The sequence below is a fragment of the Leuciscus leuciscus genome, assembly GCF_965113295.1.
Source record: "Leuciscus leuciscus genome assembly, chromosome: 13".
Classification (NCBI taxonomy): Eukaryota; Metazoa; Chordata; class Actinopteri; order Cypriniformes; family Leuciscidae; genus Leuciscus; species Leuciscus leuciscus.
Window position 1 is genome coordinate 14549883 of NC_138737.1, and position 24319 is coordinate 14574201.

The 24319-nt window shown below is 35.6% G+C and overlaps 2 protein-coding genes across 4 annotated transcripts; one reads left to right on the forward strand and one right to left on the reverse strand.

The window, feature by feature from the left end:
- The first annotated feature begins 17 nt into the window (after positions 1 to 17).
- On the forward strand, positions 18 to 2909 carry ngrn (neugrin, neurite outgrowth associated). 2 transcript variants are annotated; one of them, XM_082189359.1, is made up of 4 exons: positions 18 to 115; positions 774 to 983; positions 1058 to 1168; positions 2119 to 2909. In XM_082189359.1, exons 2-4 carry the CDS (start codon positions 775 to 777, stop codon positions 2699 to 2701), a joined length of 903 nt encoding a protein of 300 aa, XP_082045485.1. In that variant the 5' UTR covers positions 18 to 115; position 774; the 3' UTR covers positions 2702 to 2909. The 2 variants fall into 2 exon arrangements, with proteins under 2 accessions (XP_082045485.1, XP_082045486.1); XM_082189360.1 differs by having other exon boundaries at positions 81 to 216.
- sort1b (sortilin 1b) lies at positions 2907 to 20625 on the reverse strand. Of its 2 annotated transcripts, XM_082189286.1 has the most exons (21): positions 20086 to 20625; positions 17909 to 17968; positions 16963 to 17036; positions 16766 to 16868; positions 16336 to 16497; positions 15660 to 15733; positions 14138 to 14184; positions 12473 to 12627; positions 12243 to 12387; positions 11816 to 11971; positions 11047 to 11147; positions 10823 to 10925; positions 9985 to 10156; positions 9650 to 9837; positions 9361 to 9550; positions 7484 to 7600; positions 7188 to 7299; positions 5406 to 5518; positions 5176 to 5296; positions 5028 to 5055; positions 2907 to 3974 (listed from the first exon to the last, which is right to left on the reverse strand). In XM_082189286.1, the coding sequence occupies exons 1-20, from the start codon at positions 20344 to 20346 to the stop codon at positions 5041 to 5043; spliced, it is 2469 nt and encodes an 822-aa protein (XP_082045412.1). In that variant the 5' UTR covers positions 20347 to 20625; the 3' UTR covers positions 2907 to 3974; positions 5028 to 5040. The 2 variants fall into 2 exon arrangements, with proteins under 2 accessions (XP_082045412.1, XP_082045411.1); XM_082189285.1 differs by having other exon boundaries at positions 2907 to 5055.
- Between the last annotated feature and the right edge of the window lie 3694 nt (positions 20626 to 24319).

Genomic DNA, 24319 nt, shown 5'->3' on the forward strand with positions numbered 1-24319 from the left:
GAGTCGGCAAGAATCCAATGACTGCCGCGCATGCGTGAATAAACCAGCAGCATAAACATGCTTCCGGTGTAATAATGTCACCGTGGAAGCAAGGAGAGTAGAGCAAGAGGAACATGTGAGTGTTTTACAGGCACTGTTTACAAAATGTAAACGCACAGCAATTTGACATTTTATGGTTGTATAAATGTAAAGTTTGAGCTACGAAAAAAGAGCAAGGTAAATTTGACCTTTTGTACGATAGCTCACGTTTAAGAAGTGACGTAGAAATAGTTATTTTCAGTTTTTAGGAATAAAATGTTACATAAATCAGGTGAATGACATATGGGGGGGGGGGGGGGAACTGTAAAAACCTTCAGAGTATAGATAGGAATAAAACTTGAAAGTTTGGCATGTGCTATTATTGTAGTGGGGGGTTCTGGGGCTGCACAAAGAGAAAAAAACGAATTCTGACAAAACAGTCTTTAAAGAGATATATTGTTATTGAAATCTACAGACGCTAATAGATAAAGTGTAATAAAATTAAAATGTACTTTAAATGTTTCCTTTTCGCCAGTCTGAAAGAAGACAAAGTATGGAAGCAAAATTGTCCAAAACCTCAAAATTGACCAGTGTCTACTAGCCTTAAATGACAAAACAACAACTTGACTTTAAGTTTGTTCTCAGATTATTCTTCAGATTCTTATTATAAAAAGTTATTTGATAAATAGTCCTTTTTATGTTGGATTAAGTAGCAATTTCAGATGTCACTATCTTTATGTTTGTGACTGTTGCAGAATGGTCACACCATGGAGAATGGCCTACATGTTGGCCACCAAACTGGCCCCTTTCCCAGGACCTGTTTGTCGCCATGCCAGTCGAGGCGCATACGGGAGGATGTCGCCGAGGTATTCTGATTCACATTCAAAACAGAAACAACAGGAAGATATGTTTGAAGATGACCACGATATGGATGCAGTGGATGCCAAACTGGACTCTATTATTAGGTGAGTCCTCATACAGTCAGGAGCACAAAAGCAAATACCTCAGTCTTCATGTATTAAAATTATTTCCTGTGCAGTGAAGAGAAGAGAAGGCGTAAAGCAGCAAAGTTTCACATAATCAAGAGGCAAATGAACAATCCTGGAGACCCGGAGAGAAAACTCACCTGGGATGCCATTGAACAGATAAGGTATCAGTGTGAATATGTCTGTTTATTACACAGCTCTTGATTCTGATTGGTCAGTCACAGCATTGAGCTCAGCTGTCAGACATTTCTCCTTGAAGGACTTTAGTATTCATTTTAATATTTGTTAAGTACGAAATCTTGGTGTTTCAATATGTCAGATAATTAATTCATTGAAAAAGTAACTATGGTTGCAAATTAATAATATATAAATTAAGTGTTAATCTTTTTGCTATGCCCAGTATTTTAATATTTCTTTTTAAATGTACACTACCGTTTAAAAGTTTGGGCTCGGTAAGATTTAAAAAAAAGATTTATTTGATCAAAAATACAGTAAAAACAGTAATATTGTTTAATATTATTGCAATTCAAAATAACTATGTTTTCTATTTTAATATTTTAAAATGTAATTTATTCCTGTGATTGCAAATCGTTCTAATATGCTGATTTGGTGCTCAAAAAACATTTCTTAGCAATATCACTGTTGAAAATAGTTATGATGCTGCTTATTTTCATGGAAACATGACACTTTTTTTAGGATAATTTGATGAATAGAAAGTTCAAAAGAATAGCATTATGTGCAATACAAATCTTTTAGCACAATACAAAATTATTTACTGTCATTTTTTAAAATCAATTTAATGCATCATTGCTGAATAAAAGTATTAATTTTCTATAAAGAGAAAATCTTACTGATCCCAAACCTTTGAATTGTAGTGTATTTTTATATATATATAAAAAAGTGTAATTTTAATATATTTCTTAGCAGATGCTTTAAATGAAACTTTAGGTAATATAATCATTTCAAATCAAACACATTTCTGTATGTAATAACATAATATATGTATGTATATATATATATATATATATATATATATTTATAATGTCTTGCCCAAAATATTGTAGTTATCTGCCGCCCCTTCAAACACTGAGCATTCATATGTCTCTTTTCCCAGGTACTTAAAGCAGGAGTCCCCAGAGGAATGGACACTACAGAGATTAGCTGAGGGTTTCTCTGTAAGCCCTGATGTCATCTCCAAAGTCCTCTGCAGCAAATTCACCCCAACAGTTGTCCGAAAGCTAAAGCAGGACTCTAAAGTGTTTGTCAATACAGGGCAGCAGTCTCTCAGAGATGGCAAAACTGAACAGTCCAGACTGCCAAAGACTGCAACACCAGCCATACTCTCCTCCGGAAAAACAGGTGCCCTGACAACACAGAGTAAAACAGCTCTTGCAGTGAGGGAGGGGGAGGGTGAGACTGGACTGACGCCCTCTGGTGGAAACATAGTACCATCTCAAGTACTATCCGCTGTACACAAACTGACACCTGCTTTGCAGGAGCAGCCTGACTCTACAGCGAAAATGGACATGAGAGATGATATAGAGGAGGAGGAGGAGGAAGAAGAGTGGGATGGGGTGATTCTGACAGAGGAAGAGCTAGAGTACATCGCACAAACGCTGCAGAAAAACCCCAGTTCAGTGAAACAGAAGGGAAGCGATTTTTTTGACAAAGAAGGCAACTTCCTGTACAGAATTTGAGTGGCTGCCAAGTCCTCAATGTTTATCAAGACACTTGTTGCTAAAGTCTAGGCCTGTTCTTTTTTGATTGAAAACTTATTTAATTGGAAGGAACTTTATTGTTACAATTTGTAACAAAACTTAATGGCTTATTGTGCACTTTTGCGTATGTATGTATCGCATTTGCTTTTTTACTCTTATGAGCAAAAAATATATATACACAAAATCAGTGGGGCAAATCAATTTATTTCTCAAACAAACAGTTCCAAATATACAGAGCAAAAAATAACAGATACAAAGTCGGAATTGCTGTATATACAGAACTTCACAACTAATATGTACATTGATTTTGCACAGGAAGAAAGACATTACACCTCATATAAATAAAATCACTGTCACAATGCAAAAAAAAATTTATTTAGCTTTAGATTTCATCTACATTGCATCTATTATTATTATTATTTCCAAGCATGGAGAGTAAGACAATAAGTATTAAACAATTAAGGGGCATGTTTGTTTTTATTTTGTTGTATAAAATGTATACAGATCTTTTCATCAACTGAAATATTTTGTCATAGTTTGTGGTAATTCTTCATAAATGAGATTGTTCTTGTTTTTTAATTCATCTCTATTTCACTGGAAGGCACAAGCTCTGCCTCCATGCTAGGCACTTGAATCAAAACATACACTAGGGTTTTTATACCTATTAACACCATATATAACTCATAGGTTTTGCAAAGGAGATTGTCTTTTAAGAAAATATGGGACTTTTTATTAAGTATGTGAATATAAGCAAACAACTGCAAGAGATGTTGAAACAAATGGTTCCAAATTAACTGTAGAAATGATATTTAAATACACACTTAATAAAAAACAATGCATCAGACATCAAGCATCTATGCAAACAGGAAGTAGCAATGGAAAGGTGCTAAATTGCTCAACAGCATTTGATATGAAAAAACTGACACCATTGTTACTGTCCATATCACTGTGTATCAAGCACTGAGCAAGCCTCCGGAGCTGAAATTCAGATATGGTAATAGGTGATTTTTGACCTTAGATGCATGTAAACCTATTGTAGGAGATCTCCAAAACAACATTTGGAACCTTTAAAATAGCATAATACACACTTGATAAAATAAAAACTCACCGCATCAGACATCAAGCATCTATGCAAACAGGAAGTACCAATATAAAGGTTCTAAATTGCTCTATTGCATTTGAATATCCAAAAATCAAATCGCATGGTCAAAGACTTCAGACCACTGGATCTGTTCTCACCTCGCTGAAGTTGCTGCATACACATGAAAATAATTAACACATGCAAAATTATTGCGACTAATGGTTTGTCACACAAACACATGATCAGGTTTTAGGCGTCTTTATGCGGGAAAAAAAAAGTCACACTTTTTCTCTTGATAACATGGTACTGTCCTGCTGTCAAGACGAGAACCAAGACACAGCACAAACATCGAAATCTAATAAAACTATTTAACTACAAAATTTGATTTGGGCAAAATGTTCAAGGTTGTACACAAACTACAGTTGTGTTCTATTTTACATGCATCATTTAGTTCATAAAAATATTTATTACAAAACTTTACCTAACCGTCAAGTGTGACAGTTGCTTATTTACAAATGTGTAATGTGAAGATTATCTCCATGTTCTACAGTTATTTGTCCATATAACAATCCCACTTTATCAAACTCGCAGCCTAGCTACACAGTTTCAGGTAATTAATAATGTTCATAAATCTTAAATTATAAATATATTCTCCCTTTTTGTAAAGTCAAATCTATTGCCTGTTTCTCAGCATTTTATTGCTATATTCATTAATGCACCTGCTTATTTACAGTAAAGTGGACATTACTAAAGCTTTGACAGCAGGCATGATCACATTTTAGTAATAAACACAGTCAGGGTTCAGTAGCACAGTATTTTAAACATCGCATATGATATGATTTTTCTCTTTTTGCTGAATGAAATTCCTGCTGAAATAATAATATACCTCTAGTTCTGACGTAAGGGCATCTGGACATCAAAAGAAAAGCAAGTATTTTACAAGTAACCCAGTGACAGTCTCATCAAACCAAGGTTTGATCCTTAAAATCCTGCCCAGAAGACCACAATTTCTATCATGAGAACAGAATCATCAGATTGATCCTCATCATCCTATTGGTGGAGAGGCAACCAGGTTCCCTCCCATTGGTCAAGAAGAAGGAAGCACGTGACATTAGCTGGTAGATTAAGTTTGAGAAAGCTGACAGCTGGTTTGTGCTTTAGAGAGAGGAGAGAGACAGCAGCAGTAATGCCTGAATGACAGGAAATGTAGCTCCTTGTGCTCACCTAATGCACAGCTTTACTCCAGTAGGTCCTGCCAAAAACACACATTAATTTAGCAAGATCAGCTATTTTGCATTTTTATCCCTAAACAAATACCAAAGAAGATTCCATTCAGGTGTATGTATTAGTGTGAGATTGTCCAAATCTGTACCTCATCTGAATCATCATGGAAATCAATCTTAGGTGCTCCAGCCACATCTGTGTCCAGTGGTTCATCTATGGCGTTGGCTTCCGCATTATGTTGTAAGACTGAGTATCTGTGTACCAGGAACCTGCAAAATATTGAGGCCAAGACAGGTTACTGTCAGGATGTTTATTTTATTTGATATGATTAAACATATACTATATGTAACCCATAAAATGTCTAGAGAGCAAACTGACCTTCCGCCACAGACATACTTCTTTACAAACAGAACCCCAAACACTGCACCGGTCAGCAGGATGGCAATGACGATCGCAATGATAGGGGCGGTATGTGAGGTAGATTTATCTGTCTGTGGATTATAGAGATACAGGGTGAACAACGGTGCACAAGTATTTGAGGTTTATAGTCAGCATGAAATGAAAATGTTCTATTTTCTCAAACAATGTAGTTGTAGCTGAGGCCTGGAAGAGTTTGGGTCGTGTTGTCGTCGTGTTGAGAAGATGCTATTTTCAGCACTGCGAATCCGCTTTGCATGTATTTCAAAAGGATGATATGTAAAATGGATACCATTGTTACTGTCCAAAACACTGTGTATCAAGCACTGAGGATGCCTCCCGAGCTGAAATTCAGATATGGTAATAGGCGTTTTGTTTCCAACACGCATTGTAAGACCAATCACAACAGACTGGGCCGTCTGACCAATTAGAGCAGAGTAGGCTCTTTTAGAAAGGAGGCGATTAGAGAGACTGAATCTTAGAACAAACCATTTGTATTCTCTTTGAGGAGATGTGCAATGTATATTATGAGAAAATTAAAGTGTTTTTTGACCTTGGATGCATGTAAAACCTATTGTAGGGGCTACAACATTTGGAACATTTAAAATAGCATAATAGTTACTTTAAATAGTTTTAAATCTGTCACTACTACCAAGGGATAGTTCACTGAAAGATCATTTTTTTATAATAATTTCTATTGTTCAATGTCTCTTTCATCCCTGAAACTGGGGTTGTTAAACTCCAAAATGAAAAAAGCACCATAAAAGTATTATAAATTGTATTATTATCAAATGTATTATATTCCAAAAAGGTGGCCAAGATAGTCTTCCAAAAATTAAATTTTTGGATGAACATATATGTATATACTGTATATGCTGTATACACATTTGAACCCCTGTCTGAACTATTAAACTAGTAATAAAGTGGGGCAAGTATGACATCACTTTATAGGCCAATCGGCAGTTAGCATCACACTGGTTCCCTCGACAAAATAAAACCCAATATGTTTTTCCATAGGCTTTTGGATTATCGCAAAAAACACTGATGTATTTTATCAGGGTTCCCACACCTTGGTTAACTTCAAATTCAAGGACCTTTCAAGGACTTTCCAGGTCCAATACCCTCAAATTCAAGGACTTAATGTGGAGACACATTTGTTGTGTCCAACAACAAACGTTGAGGCTCCATCGTAGTAGTTTCGTGCGCGCGTGAACGTCATGGCAACGGAAAACACAAAGTACCTAATACGGGAAGCACTTAACATAACGCGGAAATGCGCGTAACTAACGTAAATTAAGGAAGCATTAATCCGCATAGGCCACGAAGTGTTGGTGAAATAACACATTAGCGGACCGGAGGGAATAATATGGATTTTTTCCCCAGAAAACTTCTTGCACAAAATAAATTCAAGCACTTTCAAGGACCTGTATCTACAGTATGTGTGTTTATTTTCAAAAACTTTCCAGGGCCTTGAAATCTTTTTTCCAGATTCACAAACTTTCAAGGATTTCAAGGACCCGTGGGAACCCTGTTTTATGTCATAGAATAAAACGTGAAAGAGTTTTGAGCTTGTGTTCACCACAGATCTTATTTCAGCCATTTAACCAAAAACCCATTGACTTCGGGACAATGGAACCAGAAGTGCTAAAATGCTAACTCGTTTCCGCGTTAGCTACCTCGTTTCCAACAAAATGATGGCAAACCTGCACCACTCTATATGTAGCAAGGTAATTGCAGTCTCACCAGCAGCTGAGGTTCCGCCAGCAGGTTGCTGACACATCTCTTGCTCAGGTCAATCTCTTTTCTTGTTGGTTGTTTTCCTCCCTCACATTTATCACCTGGAATCTTTCTGTACCTGGTAAATAAATTATAATACGCATGTTTTTTTAGAGCTCTCTTAATAAGTCAAAGAGAAGCTAGCAGGCGCTAACCAGATGAAAGGTATTAAAGCAAGTGAAAAACCTTGACTCTCAACTGTCTACTTTTAAGACAAAAATGTAGTCTTCAAGCAATGGAGAAAAATCCAAAGAGGGCATTACCCACTGGTCTTTAGCTGTTCCTCTCTCCCGTGGATGCAGATCTCAAGATCGTGGCCTTTGAGCTCAGCCTGCTCAATACATTCTGAGCTGTTCTCTTTACGGTAGTATCCAAAGTCACTAAGCAGGAGGGAAGAGAAGATTTGAAAACTTTGAAATATAGCTGCACGAGTAATCGTTAAAAGATAGCGATCTCGATTCAAACACACACAAAATCTAATTCATTTATTCACAGAAGACATTCACATATTCTCACAGAAGAACTGGATAAAAAAAGTTTAAATGGAAGCAATCAAAATAGAGTAAATCACCTTTTAAAAAGTAACATGGCGCTTCAAATAAAGATTTGTTATGCCAACAGGTGGTGACAAGTGACTTAAAAAATGTACTTGTCATTGAATCGAGCAAGAGATTTGTTTAAAGGGGTCATCGGAAGCAAAATTCACTTTTATATGGTGTTTGCATTTAAATGTGTCTTTGCAGTGTGTGGACACAACCACCATACAATGAAAAAAATCACCATTCACTCCTTTTTTTTCTCTCAATAATCAAGCCGTTTGGATTGTCTGTGCAATATGATGTCATATTGCTCATGCTCTGCCCACGACCTCTGATGGACTGTCCCGTATTAGCATATTTCAGCCCTCAGCCATTTGTATACTGTCCACCAAGGCAGCACGTTATGTGTCTTGTGTTGACATGCCCCAAAGGAAGAGAGGGGTGCGGCGGGTGCGGTGAGGAGTTGCTCATTATCATTTGAAGAGACATGCACCGAAACGGGTCATGTGAACAGAGCTGTTTTTGAGGAGGTAAAAAGGGTGTTGTTTTAGACAACCATTGAGGAATTTTAACCAAATTATGTTACAAACTTTACACGAAGACCCTAAAGAATCATACCAACTTGTGGAAAATGGGCATCCGATGACCCCTTTAAAAAAGTAAAGAAGTATTTATGAGCGAGTCATTAAATCATTCAAAGTAAAAAAAATAAAAAAATAATTCGTTCAGATTAATTATTAAACATTTGAAACAGACGGCAGCAATTAACATTTGTCAGAACCTGTAGTAAATGACATGTTATTTTCTTTAGTTGTCTGTTCAGAATCGTGGGATGATCTCTGTTTGAAACCAAAACATTTTGATTATTTTCGTGTAGTAGTTAACCAGGACGAATTAAGTGATGGGTATGTGATGATAGCCTATGTTACGGCTGTGAACCACTGTATGTATATGACATTAATTTAATAAATTAGCCTATGTCTAGCCTTTGCTTGGGTTGAACGTATTTCATTTCTTGTGTGTGGGCTTGGGAAGTCGCAATGACGGAAACAGTGACATTCCAATTTAAGGGAGTAAAGCCTGTGTTTAGGCTATTAAGGAAATGTAATTTTGCCAAAAGAAGAACTTTTACTTTAAATAAAAATGTTCATTTAAAAGCAGCCTACTTCAGTGTAATATGTAACATATCATCATGCTTAACACTGAAAATTTGAATAATTGTAATGTGACTATCGGGTGCGAGAAAATCATAGGTTTCGGCTGGGTGGTGGGTGAATGATTTGGAGCTGATCCGTGCATCTCTAGTCTGTGTGGACTAAGACATCTGACATTCTACTAGCAAATGACAATACAACATATGACAAAAGTTCATTTGACCATTGCATTGAAAATGCGTCCAAACATGCGGTCCAAAATTTTTTACTAAAACTGAATTTAGTAATATATTTAACTGAAATAAAATATAGTAAAATGAAATAGAAATAGGCATGAAATAACTAAACTGAAACTAAACAATCCATTCCTCAAATGAACTAAAACTAAAATGTTTTTCAAAGTAGAATTACAAAAAGCAGAACTACAATAAATTGGTTTCCACTCACCACAGGAAGTCATCCAGTGTGCAGATGCATGGTGTGGGCTGCTTGGTGACTATGTAATCCCTGCCAATCCAACACACAGAGTCCTTTCTCACACGCAGGAATTTTTCCTTATAACCCAGCATGCAACCATCTTCCGGGTCGCTGATGTCATCAGAGTGCGCCAGCCACTGGACATAATCACTTGCTGTGCCTGGGAAATAGACAGCGACAGATTAGTTTGTGCTAAACCCAATTATATAATTATATAAATGTCTGATTTTGTGTGGTTCAAACTGAACTGGTCACTCACAGTTACGTGTCAGCACGTCTCTAAAGTCAATGGTGTAAGTTACCCAGTGGCTGATCAAAGCATCTTCATAACCCCAGAGACTGACATTCACAGAGCGGGCACCAGGCTCTGAGGCCAGCCCTGTGAAGTACATCGGCGTCTGGGTGAACTTATAAACATGCCAGCATTGCCCCTCATCGGTGGAGAACCTGAGAGACACACAAACCATGAGTTTTACAGCATGTACCGGCACTCTGCATGTGGAAATATTAGCATATTCTTCAGCTTGGCATGGAAAACCGTCCATATAAAAGCCAATAGTAAGGGTTTCGTCTCAAGAACTACAGGAAGCTCACTTAATCTCAGAGATGAGTTTGGATGGGTTGTGCTCCACGGCCACCAGCAGGCCTCCTGAATCCAGGATAGCATAGTAATGCGGCCCCTTCAGAGCCTGCTGCCAGGTGTAGCCTCCATCATCAGACACGTACACATCAGGTGTAACCACTGAGAGTGCGTCACCCACGCTGCCTAAAAAAAGAGTAAGTGGGATGGCAGAAAGGTTCATTATATGGAAGTCATTATTTATGCAATTCTGTTTGGTGACGCAGAAATTACACTTTATCTTTAAAGGTGCAGTAAACGATTTCTGAAAAAAACTTTTGAAAGTGGATTGGACCGAGCACCTCAACACACTTGTAGCCAATCAGCAGTGGGAGGAGTATACAGTCAAGAGGAAGCAAGAGGGAGATTTGAAGAAAGACTGTAGAAAGAGAGATGGCTGAGAGACATTACAAAAGAGAAAAGGTCAGAAGAATATCATTGGAAAAAGAAAAGTTATGATCAGCCAACAGCACGATAATATTGGAGATTAGAAACTTTCTAGCACTGGAGAGACCTAAGCAGGAAGGCCATCTACTATTGCATTGCGTGATCAGGAATTTTGGGGGAGCAATGAAGGGGTGTTTTTTTGGGATGATTTAAAATATCAAAAGTGTTTCTCAGAAATTGCTTACTGCATCTTTACTTTTCTTGTATCTATTTTATCCATTTAATATTAATGACTTTTATGTGTTATAATTTATTAAAAATTAAATAAAAAATGAATTAATTAATGAATTAAAATAGGGACATTACAATTTATGCCACAGAACTGAATTGCACTTTGGACTTTTCTTAAAAGTGTACATGCATTACCATGAGCCAAGATGAGTCCAACAGCATTGGGTTCACTCAGAGGCAGCATGGGAACATTCAGCTTCATGGAGGTGCTGTATGAGGCATGGATATGCAGACTACACTGCACAGGAGGAAGACAACACAAGGTAAGTAAATAAACACACTGTTAGACTTCTCAAGGATTTTAACTGTTTGGTCACTTCTGTCCAATTATAACAGCTTCCATTCAAAGTGATTCTTACCATTTCTTTGGCCATAGGATCGCACTTGCTATTCTCAGGTTTCTTCAAAGGAACCCATTCACCTCCCTGATCAAATGATATTACTGTCTGTACCGAGTTGTCTTCAGCAGAAAAAGACAAATAGAGAGAAGCATAAAAATTACTCTGACATTTCAGAAAAGACTTAAAGGGATACTTCACCGATTAGCATTAAGCTTTGTATCAGTAGAAACCCGGTAGTATTTTCGAATGACCGTGCTTCCCTCAATCATGTCCCCCTGAGATGAGAGATTTCTGTATTGTATGTCTAGAAAAAAACTATAAAAAATATCTTCATTTGTGTTCCGAAGATGAACAAAAGTCTTATGGGTTTGGAACGACATGAGGGTGAGTAAATAATCACCGAATTACTAAAATAACAGCTTTTTCATTACAGGAATAAATTATATTTTAAAATATCTCAAAATAGAAAACAGCTATTTTAAATTGTATTAATATTGAAAATTTTTACTGTTTTAATGTATTTTTATATAAATAAATGGTGAGCCTTGGTCAAAAATATTTTAAAAATCTTACCGACCCCAAACTTTTAAACAGTAGTGTATGGAAAGTTAAATATCATGTTCATTTTTAAATGTATATTTAGAAAGTAAACGGCAAGCTGTTTTTTAAAAACTGCTTTTCATATTGATTAAAGTATGCCAAGTGATACAGGCCTCCTAGAGTAATCTGAGGTTAAATACACACAGACTATAAGTGTATATTCGTCTTATGTAGGATGTAGTCATACCCTCATTCAGCACGCTAGTAGTGAAGACTCCTCTGAGGGAAGTGACATTCGTGAAGTCTGTCTCACCCCCTGGAGTCGTATACAGATGGCGTTCTAGAGACTTGGAATACACAGTGCCTCTGTCATCTGACACATAGATGGTGCCAATCCCTTCGTCTGGGAAAAAAAACACACAATACAGTTAAAATATAGAAACATTGAGCTCTATAAAGTAGCACAGATCAAAATGCTGTTTCTTTTTGCAACTGATCAATGTTCCACTCTTTGTTGATCTTACTGAATGCCAGTGGTTAACCAATAAAGCATTTACTTACAATAAATAATATATCGATAGAGCAGTGTGGCATGATGGTTTCTACAACAAGAAATGTTAGTTGTAAGCCTATATATTATGGTTGTGGTAAATGAAACAATAGGAAACACTGACCTCCTGGTTCATCTACATGCATGAAGACCATTTCATCATTGGCTGCTAGTATTGAGTAAAACTGCTCATGACTGACGGGAGGAAGCTGCGCCATGTTCCATGTTTCACCTTGGTCTACCGACACATGTATTGCACGTAAAATGTCCTAAAGAACATGCACATAGTTAAAACATCACATTCACGCATTAACACACTCACACTCGGGTGCACAGTCGGTCAGTCACACACACCTCTGATGCTGACGGCATAACGTTTCCTGATCCAGCCATAACTGAAGCAAACAGGAAGCGTCCACCAATCCCAAAGGAGTAGATTCTCTCAGCGACTGTTTTAAAGTTACCACTAAGATCAACTGACTTCCTCAGCACCAGCGTTCCTTTATCAACTGAAAACACGAAACAAAAAAGAGTGAGGTAACATTACTACAGAAATATGCATCTGGTTTTTATGAGTTGCTGATAGCACTTGGGCCGCTGCCTGTGTCGTGCTTTTCTATAGCAATAACATAAGGTTTGCGGAGTCAAATCCACTGTGGGATGCTGAATTCTAATTCAAAAAAATTCTATCAACACTTTATCTAAACACTGTTAATGAGCAACACCACTCACAGGACACTGCACTGACATCCCCTCTTGCAAAAAAAGCACATGCACACATTGCCAAACATCATGAAAAGGAAGCTTAAAAAGTATACACTTTTACTCAGTTGGGTTCAACAGTAGGGACGGCCGCTTTTGGGCCAGCTGACAGGACTGTTATCGTTGCTGTATTTAATTAAATTTTTATGTATTTAATATAAATTTTAATTAAACATGTACTTGTTTTTATATTTTGAAAACGTTTTGTGAACTGCTGTTGCAATTTTGGATAAATATCTAGCTGGGTAACATTTTTTCTTCAAAATGTCACGGATGACTATATGCCATTATGTTGCAGCAAAATGTTAATCAATTTATAGATGTGCAATTATTGCAAATTATAATATTATTAATTTATTGTTATTTAAATATACAATAATACATATACATAAAAAAATTAATATATATATATTTAAGTTAAGTAATTTCACTTAAATGACAATTAATAGGCAATTTGCATTGCCATTTAAGTGAAATTATTGAACTTAAATATACGAGCTTGATAAAAATGATCATTCTAGAAGAAAATTTCAGATGGCACTTAGAGGCTTTTGCATCTGAACTCTTCATAAATACACTAAAAGTTTTTTTATTTTTTTATTTTCTAATGTTTAGAAAGTCTCTTATGCTCACCAAGGCTGCATTTGTTTGAAAACTGTAATATTGTGAAATATTATTACAATTTGAAATAACTGTTTTCTATTTTATTATATTTTGAAATGTAATTTTTTATCACCCATTACTCCAGTTTAATGTTACATGATCCTTCATAAATCATTCAAATATGCTGATTTGGTGCTCAAGAAATATTTCTTATTACTATCAATGTTGTAAACAGTTGTGCTGCTTTATATTTTGTGATGCATTTTTTCAGGATACTTTGTTGAATATAATGTTTACAGAGAGAACAGCATTAATTCGAAATGTAAATATTTTGTAACATTATAAATGTCTTTAAAAAAGTTAATTTCTCTCTCTCTCAAAAAAAAAATATATGTATAAATCTTACATTTATGTATTTTAGAAAATGTTGGCAGGGCAATCTGAAGATCTTTCATTTTCATGTAATCAGAATTACAATAACTCAACTTTACTGTAACTAACCAGTTAACTTTACAGTCAACTATTACAGTAACTAATGCCCAAGGATGTACAGAAACACACATAAGAAATCAATACAAACACATACTAGTGACAGAACAGAACACATTCATGTCACCACACCTTAGATCAACAAAGTTGATAAATATTACTCACAGCAGGATCCATTGAGGTTGATGGAGAAGAATAGAGTATCCATTCCCCTAAGGAAATGATGAAGAGAGAATTGATCTGTGAGATTAAACTCAAGAGACCTCATAAAACAGGTTCACTTCGGTTCACTTCAGATTAGTCACTTGTTTGCACTTTGCAGCATAAGTACAAACGTACTAAACACTAAAATGTCAAGGAAGGAGACAGTTTATTACAATCACCACACAAACCATATTTTCCATTTATAGATAACACGAACAATGCAACAAGAAACTGGTTGCATGGAGATTCTCCATTAAAATTCATGGCATTGTTGTAACAGGATATCTACAATTGTCACAGATCATATGACGTATTGTTAAGATAAGACCTAAGGGAGTGACTCAGGTTGAGGAGTTTTCAGGTTGCAACATAACTGAAAACAGTCTCTAAAATTTAAATGTAAGTGGGCCGAGACATGCAGCACATTTTCATACTTAATATATTGGATATATATTAAACTTACAGTTTTTTAAGGAAATAAATTATATAAGTTAGTTTTTATCACAATATTACAATATAATGGTTTGAGGCACTGATGTCATGTTCCTGGGTGCTATGCAAAGTCTAAAAATGAAAAAAGAAAGAAAGAAAAAGGATGTAAAAACACCACAAACATCACAATTTGATGAATTCTGAGATATTTTGTGGTATCACTCTAAATCATCCCAGGCTGTTTCTTGCCATTGTTTAAATAATCAAGATGTAATAAATAAAGTTGATAAATTGGCTAAGCTTAAATGGTGCATGTTTCTGAAACTCTGGTATATGCTTATATTGAAATACATCCTTAAAATTCAACACAAGCATATTCTGAATAGTGTGTTTTAATTTGAATATGAATATGATATTCAGTTAAAAAGAAACTGCGTAACAGGAACAACCCATGTTTTTGGTTTGACTTTACTGGCTTCTGAAGTCACGTGAGAACTTCATATCATGTGTACAGTAAGTGGATGAGGCCTTCCTTAAGTTAGGATTGCTCAGAGGAGGAATGAAGGAACTATATATATATATATACCTGGCTCCCTTGGTCAAACATTAATTGTGCAAATAAATGATAAGCCTGGCAGAACTTCCTTGTCAACATAACTATTCCCTGTTGACATGTATAAACCAGGGACTGTTGAATTCAAGCAAAAAAACAAACAAAAAACTGGATAATCCAACTGAAGTTTTATGCAGCAGTTTATCTGGAGCAGCCGAGTGTCCTCGGACATTTGAAAGCTGAGCCATGTGGAAAAGCACAGTGACTCAGCAGAGAATGTCTCGTGTTGCTGCCATGGTGGCCGTATTTGCATGTTTGTGTTTTTATGTGTTCTGGATGTGCAGCCGTGAAAAAACAATACAGAACTCCCTATACTGACTGGTCCAAAAGTAAAACATACCATATAAAGTCACTCCACCCTGACCCCCTTGTCTCTCCACAAACTCAAAGCACATTCTAAAGGCGTAAATGGGTTTTACAATCATTAAAAGATCTTACCATTTCACCACACACACCATCTCATGAATTTTCTTCCATGTTGTACCAAAATCTTTAGAGATCCAGAGATCATTCTGAAACAGCAGCAATAAGATGGTATTATGCTAATGTTCAAAAGCAGCAATGCACCACTTTAAATGCATAAAAAAGGGAAAAATTATTTACACAATCTATGTATATCTTCTTGTATTTATCTTTTCTTATCTTGTATATCATCTTCTTGTTTTTACAAATATACTTGAGAAGGAAGTGAATAGCCAATATTTGCAATAAGTATATTCAACTCTTTGATCATATTCACAAAATGATCATGGCCCCCAGATTATTTTGTTGTATGAACTTGTAAACCGTCAATATATAAAAAGAAATGGTGGGGAGGCATTGTGCCATTAATGACAGAGAATCTTGTCAATGAGGTTAATATGCTATCATGCCATTTAGATAACCACAACATGTTTTTATCTTATCAGTTCAGGAAACCAAATATGTGTTGATGGCAGTTTTGAACTTCACTGAGTCTAAACTAAGGACTTAAATGCAAAATGTGATCATGATGCAGACTTTGTGGAATAAAGTGTATACATTTACACTAATTAAATTCACTGATCAAATGGCTCTTAGTTACTTTCTTTTCGATACCCATAAAGAAATAACACAAATTTTGATAGGCTCTCACCTTGGTGCTGATGACTGCAAGCACATCAGAGTTTTGAGGGTTGTACATTATCTGCATTAGAGGCTGGAAGGGCAATTCTGTGTGGACGAAAGTCTTGGCAAAATCTTTTGAACGGAAAATTCTGGCACCAGTGCCTCCAGAAGCATCTCCTGTGAGGATCACCTGAGGGAAAGAAAATCAGGACTTTGATTACTTTAAAGTGCTGTCACACATCCCTATAATTGCTTTGAGTATCGGAAAATCAGCAAAGAACAGAAAGTTCAATTAGTCTATTTTTACTTTGATTGACATGCTGCATTTGAGTGTCTACAGGCCAATTCAGCAACATGAGAAACATCTTTAACATAGCAAACTGATCCAGCTCCCCAGTCCATGTGGGCTTATTGGGAGAAGATACTCAAATGCTGGATTTTTGACATGTCTTGCCCACCTTGCCAGAGTTTTCCGGACCTATAGCGATCCCAAAATCAGTGCTGATGAAGGTGTTGTTGATGAGGTCTGTGACATCCTCAAACGACTTTCCATAGTTTTCACTGTAACGAGGAGTGGAAGATCGAGAAAGACATGGAGTAAAGCAAACTCTACATTGGTATTACAAGAACAAACACAATTCAAACCAGTACTCACCTCCTATACAGTTTAGACTGACCAAATCGCAGGAAGACTAATGGCACCTGAAACGTTGTCAGGGCTAGTACTACCTAAGATTGAGGCATAGAGACATTTATTTACCTTTGACACAAACCTTTAGAAACCTTTTTTTTTTTTTGGGAAATCAGTACTTTCATTCGGTAAGGACGCAATACATTGATCAAAAGTGACAGGAAGGACATTTATAATGTTACAAAATATTTCTATTTCAAATACATGCTATTGGATCTATTTATCAAAGATGAAAAAATATCAAGATTTCCACAAAAATAATAAGCAGCACAACTGTTTCAATATTGATAAAAATAAGAAATGTCTCCGACTCTCCTAAGCAGCAAATCAGCATTTTAGAATGATTTCTGAAAGATCATGTGACACTGAAGACTGGGTTAATTCAGCTTTGCCATCACACAAATAAATTGCATTTTAAAATGTATTAAAATGGAAAACAGTTATTTTAAATTGTAATCATATTTAACAATATTACTGTATTTTTTATTAAATAAATGCTGCCTTGGTGAGCATAAGAGAATTCTTACAGACTCCAAGATTTGAAATGGTAGTGTAGGCCGAAGTATTGTTTTTATTGCAGTAAAGTGCACAGCAGCCGTGGGCAGAGTAAAAAACAACACTTCACGACATGGCCTTGAATGTGTACCGGGGCAAGAGAAAGGTCAAACTGGTTATGAGTTTGCATTTGGCCAAATTGATAGTTGTGTTTTTTTCTTTGTGAGCACTGCAAACAGCCAAAGAGATCTGCAAAGATTACCTAGACAGTCTAAATTTAAACCTAAAGCTAAGACTCCTCAACTAACCTTGAATGACATTTTTAGTATGGTGGAAGTTATTTTCCGGAGACTTCATCTCAGAACAGCAAGCGTATGATAGTGTGTACACATAATAAATCAAAAGTGAAACTCACCCCAGTTCCGTCCCCCACCCAGGCCAGAGACACGGATCCACTGATATCTTGAAAAGTCCACTGAAAGAAACACATTTTATTCATATTAAACAAAACCAATACTGAAATGTGCGTGGTCATGGACAAAATATAAGACTTTTCAAACACATAATAAAGCTTTTAATATTGCATGTCCTAGAAAGACATTATCAGCCTATGCAAAGCACATGCTAACCTTAAACAAAAACTAAATCAGAAACCTAGCAACTATACTCACGACACTTAACCGCGAAACTGAAAATAGAGCAATGAAGACTGATATTACAAATTACTGAAATGAAAAAAATAGGAATGAATTGTGAAATTGATGACATCAAAACAACAGTGTTATAATTCAGTGGCTCTCAATCTTTTTGACTCATTTAAAGATACATTATTTGAAGGCCTACCATTTTGTACATTTCCTCTGGCATTTCTGCCGTAATTATGACAACTTTTTTATGTACAGAAATTGGGAGTGTTGATATATTAAATTCATTAAATACAATTCATTTTGATTCTGATTCTGTATGTTTTTCAATAAAAATAATAGTTATTGCTGAGGTTAGTTTGCTAAGCCCCCCTGGTTGAGAACTACTGGTTTAGATGATTTGTTTAACTCTGAGAATTTTTTTTAAATGTATTAATAATTTGATCATGATGCATATAAAGCCAAATTGTTAATATAACTTATAATATAATTATAATTCATATTATGTGTTACAAAAGTGAGACATAACATTGATCTGTTTGTCACATGAAATGGTTCCTTACACTTTCAAAGTCAATGTGCTAAATGGAAGTGTGAAAAAAACAAAAAACAATGCTGATTGTATTCTCTCATTTAAAGCACTTATCTTGCTGATATCCACAGTGCACCTGGATTGGATGAGGAGAATGGCTAAAATACCTTTCACTTTCTTTCTCTGGGCTGCATATGTGTCCCTTTAAATAACAGTTAAATCTTCTAATCCCATCTAGTGAACACAGTCTAGAATTGAACATACATCCAAATGCTATATAAAGGCCGAAAGGTCAGTAAACACAGTCCTAAAACACTTTGGGACTATTTTCTGTTGATTAACAACTGTGGCAGTTCCTGTCACAGCTTTTGAATTTATTAAGACAACTTTCAACATGTATCAGACCACAGTAGGACTGTGTAAAAAAAAAGGTTGACACATCTGTGACTAATGAACAGAGGAAGTTAATCAGAGGATTGGTGAAGTATACGAGCTGACAGTTCAAAAAGGTGTAGTTGCAACCAACCCATAATGATTGTTTAACCTCATCTGACAAGAAGCAAGGTTGCTTTGTGGTTCATTTGTGGTTACACAAATTATTCCGAGAAAAGGAAGTCATTTTAAGTTGCAATGACTAGTGTCAGTATTATTTACTGTTCCATTCTGTAATATTAAAACTTATACTAGTTTTTATTATGAATTATATGGTTTAGCTAAACTTAACATGCTTTAGAAAGGCATAGCTATTTGGATGGGGTGGGGTGGGGGGGTATTAAACAGGTTGTCATACCAGTTTAACTGGTTCTACAACTGCAGCTAGCCAAAGTTACACTTGTCAAGGACACAACCGTCAACATTTTATAGTTATAAAAACAGAAATGGAAGAGAAACGTATTCTGAGGGCTATGTTTTGAAAATGATCTAATATAAAAAGAAAACTTGCATTTTTAATCCCATTTTACAGTATTTACAATTATGTTTATCACAAAACTAAAGTGCTTTTACAAGAACTTTGAATGCGTTTGAGCTGAACAAATGTGACAGGCTGTGTTACTAGTTCTTATTTTTCCATTTTTAGCAAGTAATACAATTGTGACAAGTATCTAGTCCATATTACAAATGCATTTGATATCCATCATATTTATAGTCACTATTGAACTACTCACTAGCAATTAAAGTACTAACAAATAAAACAGGGTAACACTTTATTTTAAAGTGACGTAGTTACACGTTACTACATGTACTTACTATAGTAATAGCAGTACAATATGCATAATTGCAAGTAAATAAACCTTAAACCAAACCCTAACCCTATTGTAAGTACATGTAGTTAATTAATATTACTATGGTTAGGTAAAGATCCCTAGGTTTTGAGGCAGAGCCACGGGGTTGCATCGGTGCTTCAAGTGAACTTACGTTGTGTGTGTTGCTAGTTAACTTGCTTTCATATTCCTTTAAGCCATTACAGGAGTCGAATACATCAGCGCTTCTTTTCTGGATGTGACTGTGAACCCTCGAAATATCTGCATCCGATCCCGTCCCGATCAGACTTCTGGCGGCTACTGGAGACTTCACATACACCCGGTGCGCGTTATAGGATCCTGGTTCCACATGGAAATCCACACAAAATGCAATGGGAAAAAATAAAAGTGCAATAAAGTGTCCAAGGCCTCGCATTTTTCTTCAGTGTATTTCCAAAACGATTGTGTTGCTGTTTAAATACGCATTAATTTCTCCGTGTCTCCCTCGTCAGCGGCTGCTGGCGGTATCAACAAAAACAGACTGCCTGTGACAGCGAAAGGTCCCTGCTGCTCATATTAGTGCTGCCTCCTCAGAGAGTATTTCAACACCCCTTTTTTATCTAGATAATTTACAAGAACGCAAAAAAATCGCAGACCATCCAAGACGCTGGAATAAACTGTATCCTTGACAGTATTTCGTGTTAAACACTTCAAAAATGAGCATCCCCCAAAAAATAAAGAATAACGGGGAAAAGAATGCACCTTGCAGAGACTGTATCTGATTGGCTGCAGCGACTGGTGCGTTTTTCTGATTGGTCCATAACTGCGCATTCATGTTTCCGTGAGCCTGTGCGGTCAAGTTAGTTTGACACGTCACATTTACTAGGAGGACAGTATCATGTTTAAAAATGACTCCTGCGTTTCATATGAACAAATTATCTTTGGTGAATTATTAATCTAACGGCTTTATAATCATAATGTCAGTAACCCCACTGTCCTTTAGTCATTTGTCCTATGCAAAGATTTAACAGTAAAGTCATGTTGTAAAATCTTTTTTTTTATATAGATGGGGGGTTGTTTTGTTTTTAACTAATTGCCCTAGCAAGAATGCGATTCTCAGATAATGTGACCAAAGCCATGCATGATCTTCCACATTTAAATGTTTGCAGAAAGTACTTCCTTTAAAAGACTAATAACAAGCTGCATTTGCTACTTTATTTGCACCCCTTGTCTTCTTCTTTTTTTATATATATAACAGCAAAATCATTTCATGTGCCTAAATAGAAGCAAGTGCCTGACTCATTTTGTCAGTATTCTCAGTGAGACCTTAGTGGAAAATAATGTAGCCTTCAAATGTGCATCATGGAAGAAAGAAGCATCTGTTGATGCACTTCACACTTCAGCCAACATAACACAACATAACTGTGTAGTCTCTCTCTGAGTCATATCATAATGAACACATTTATTGAATCTTCCCCCAGATTCTAACCATTTTATCATTATAAAACACCAACAAGTTTTTTTTCAGTGACTTTGGAAACATGAAAGTGAAGGGTCGGGTCAGTTATTTGCTCAGCCATTTTTCTTAGCCATGTTCCGACATTTTAAACAGTTTACCAGTTCAGATTTCAGCATTTAATGGGATAAAATAAATGACATTATATTCTTATAGTCTTATATTCTTACAATGTAGGCTATTTAAGTACAAGAGCATCTAATTTCAATTGTGTTCTTATTATTATTATTATATTTTGTTTGTCTGTACATATGATTTATGGCAGGCTCTGGCCTATCCCATGATCAAACCATGTGACACAGAAAAAAGGCTTATTGTGACTCCCATTGGGTGACTCCCATTGGTGCCCTGTAATTCTGATCTGCAGTCATGCTTATTCTAGATCTGCACTGTTGGCCGAGAGCCACGTGCTTCCCATTGATACTCATCCTGTCTCTTCTATTAGCAGATAACATTCGCAAAAACAAAAAAGCAAAGTATGGACGTGTTTGCTTCTTCAAGGGAGATTATATTTCTAAATGTCAGCGCATATGCGTTTAACTGTGTAGTGCATTAAAACAATTCTGCATGGGCGGAAAAACCTGTCACACAAGACGTCGTGACCTGCATACCTCAGTAGTGACTGTATAATGTCTGAGCACCTCCTATTCATTGAGAGCTGTAACTTTTCAAAGTAAAGGTGTAAACAAAAAGGCTTTTATTAGCCTACCCCGAGTGGATCTGAAAGAAAGTCCCAATGACCTGTGCATTTTAGGCATCCTGAGACTCTTTATTTTTGCAACATCCTTCCTCAGAGTGTTAATGATGTTCACGTAACATTATTTTACTCAGTTAATAAATGCCAAGGGAAATTAAATTAAGCATTTTATAATATTTAAGAAAAATGCCTTTCATAACATAGTAAAAGGGAACGAGGAACACTATCGGTGTGAAATAGCCTACATCGTGATAAGAGTGTCCTCTTATGGTCGTACTACAGCAACGCTGAATGCAAGTAATCACTTCTATATTATTTAATATTTTTTATATTCTATATTTGTGTTTTATATAAATTGTATTAATAGTTGTTGATGTTTGAATTGTATTTCAGGGCAGTTCGTGAAGACAAGAGAAACATAAGAGAAATGTAGCAACCTAGAAGTCAGTTCCAGATCCACCTTCCACTCCAGACTTCTCTCTCATATGGATTGCTGTCTACTAGCATATCATGTGTTCTCTTCAGAATTAGGTGCATTTCTAAAACATTGCAAGGAGACGCACTGACGTGATAAAAACGTTATAAATACGTTTCTGCAACGTTGTGAAAAAACTTATTTATAATGTCACGTGAACAGGGCGCGTCATTAATCTACGCCTTTGTTATTGTAAGAGGTAAAAAAAAAAAAAAAAAATACATATTGTATCTTTAAGGTACTACTATGTTTTAGGGCTAAATAAGGTACAAATTAAGGGTACTAACCCAGTGACAAGCTGTTGTATCCCTAAAAGTAGGGATACAGAGAGTGCATAGATTCCAATAAGAAACTTTTTCACATTCGATTTACTTTCGATTCACATTCTATTTGATTCACATTTGAATGTGAATTGAATGTGAATCGAATGTGAATCGAATCGAATGTGAATTGAATGTGAATCGAGTGTGAATCAAATGTGAATTGAATGTGAATTGAATGTGAATCGAATGTGAATCGAATCAAATGTGAATTGAATGTGAATCGAGTGTGAATCAAATCGAATGTGAATCGAGTGTGAATCGAATTGAGTGTGAATCGAATCGAATGTGAATCGAATCGAATGTGAATCGAGTGTGAATTGAATCGAATGTGAAATTGAATCGAATCTGAATTGAATTGATTGTGAATCATCATGAATCGAATTGAATGTGAATCGAATGTGAATTGAAATGAATGTGAAGTGAATGTGAATCGAATGTGAAGTGAAGTGAATCGAATGTGAAGTGAATGTATATCGAATGTGAATATGAATCAAATGTGAATGTGAATGTGAATTGAATCAATTATGAATTGAATCGTGAATCGAATCGAATGTGACTTGAATGTTTATTGAATGTAAATTTAATAAGATTTGAATGTGAATCAAATCGAATGTGAATTGAATGTAAATCTAATCGAATGTGAATCGAGTGTGAATCAAATCAAATCAAATGTGAATCGAAATTTTAATTTAATCTAATGTGAATCTAATGTGGATTGAATCGAATGTGAATTGAATTGAATGTTAATTGAATCGAATATGAATCAAATGTGATTTGAATCAAATGTGATTTGAATCAAATGTGAATCATCATTAATCGAATCGAATGTGAATTGAATATGATTTGAATGTGAATTTAACTGAATGTGAATTGAATGTAAATCGAATCAAATGTGAATCGAGTGTGAATCAAATGTAAATCAAATTGAGTGTGAATCGAGTGAGAATCAAATCAAATGATTCAGTTTGAGATATCTGATTGGATAAACTGCACGTATCATCTTGTTCTTTGTCTTCCATATCTTCCAGAGACGAGAAAATATAAATACTTTTGACACAATTACAAATCTAATTATTTACATCATGCTCATTTCATAAAAACTCACAAAGTTGTTCAAATACGCAATGCCAATAAAAAGGGGCATAAAGAAATGTACATGCTTAACCCTTAGAGATCCACTGTTAATAACATGGTTAAAATAGTTACATAATAACTATTATAAAAAAATACCTATTTTACTATTATAAAAAATACCTTTTTCAACTAAATATGGGTTAAAACTTCATACAATAGCAGCTCACGTTGCAAAATATGTCATAGCAACAACAAATGTGACTGGAAAATATATGCAATTTGAATCTACATGTTGACACCATTACTGACTATTTAGAATCAAAT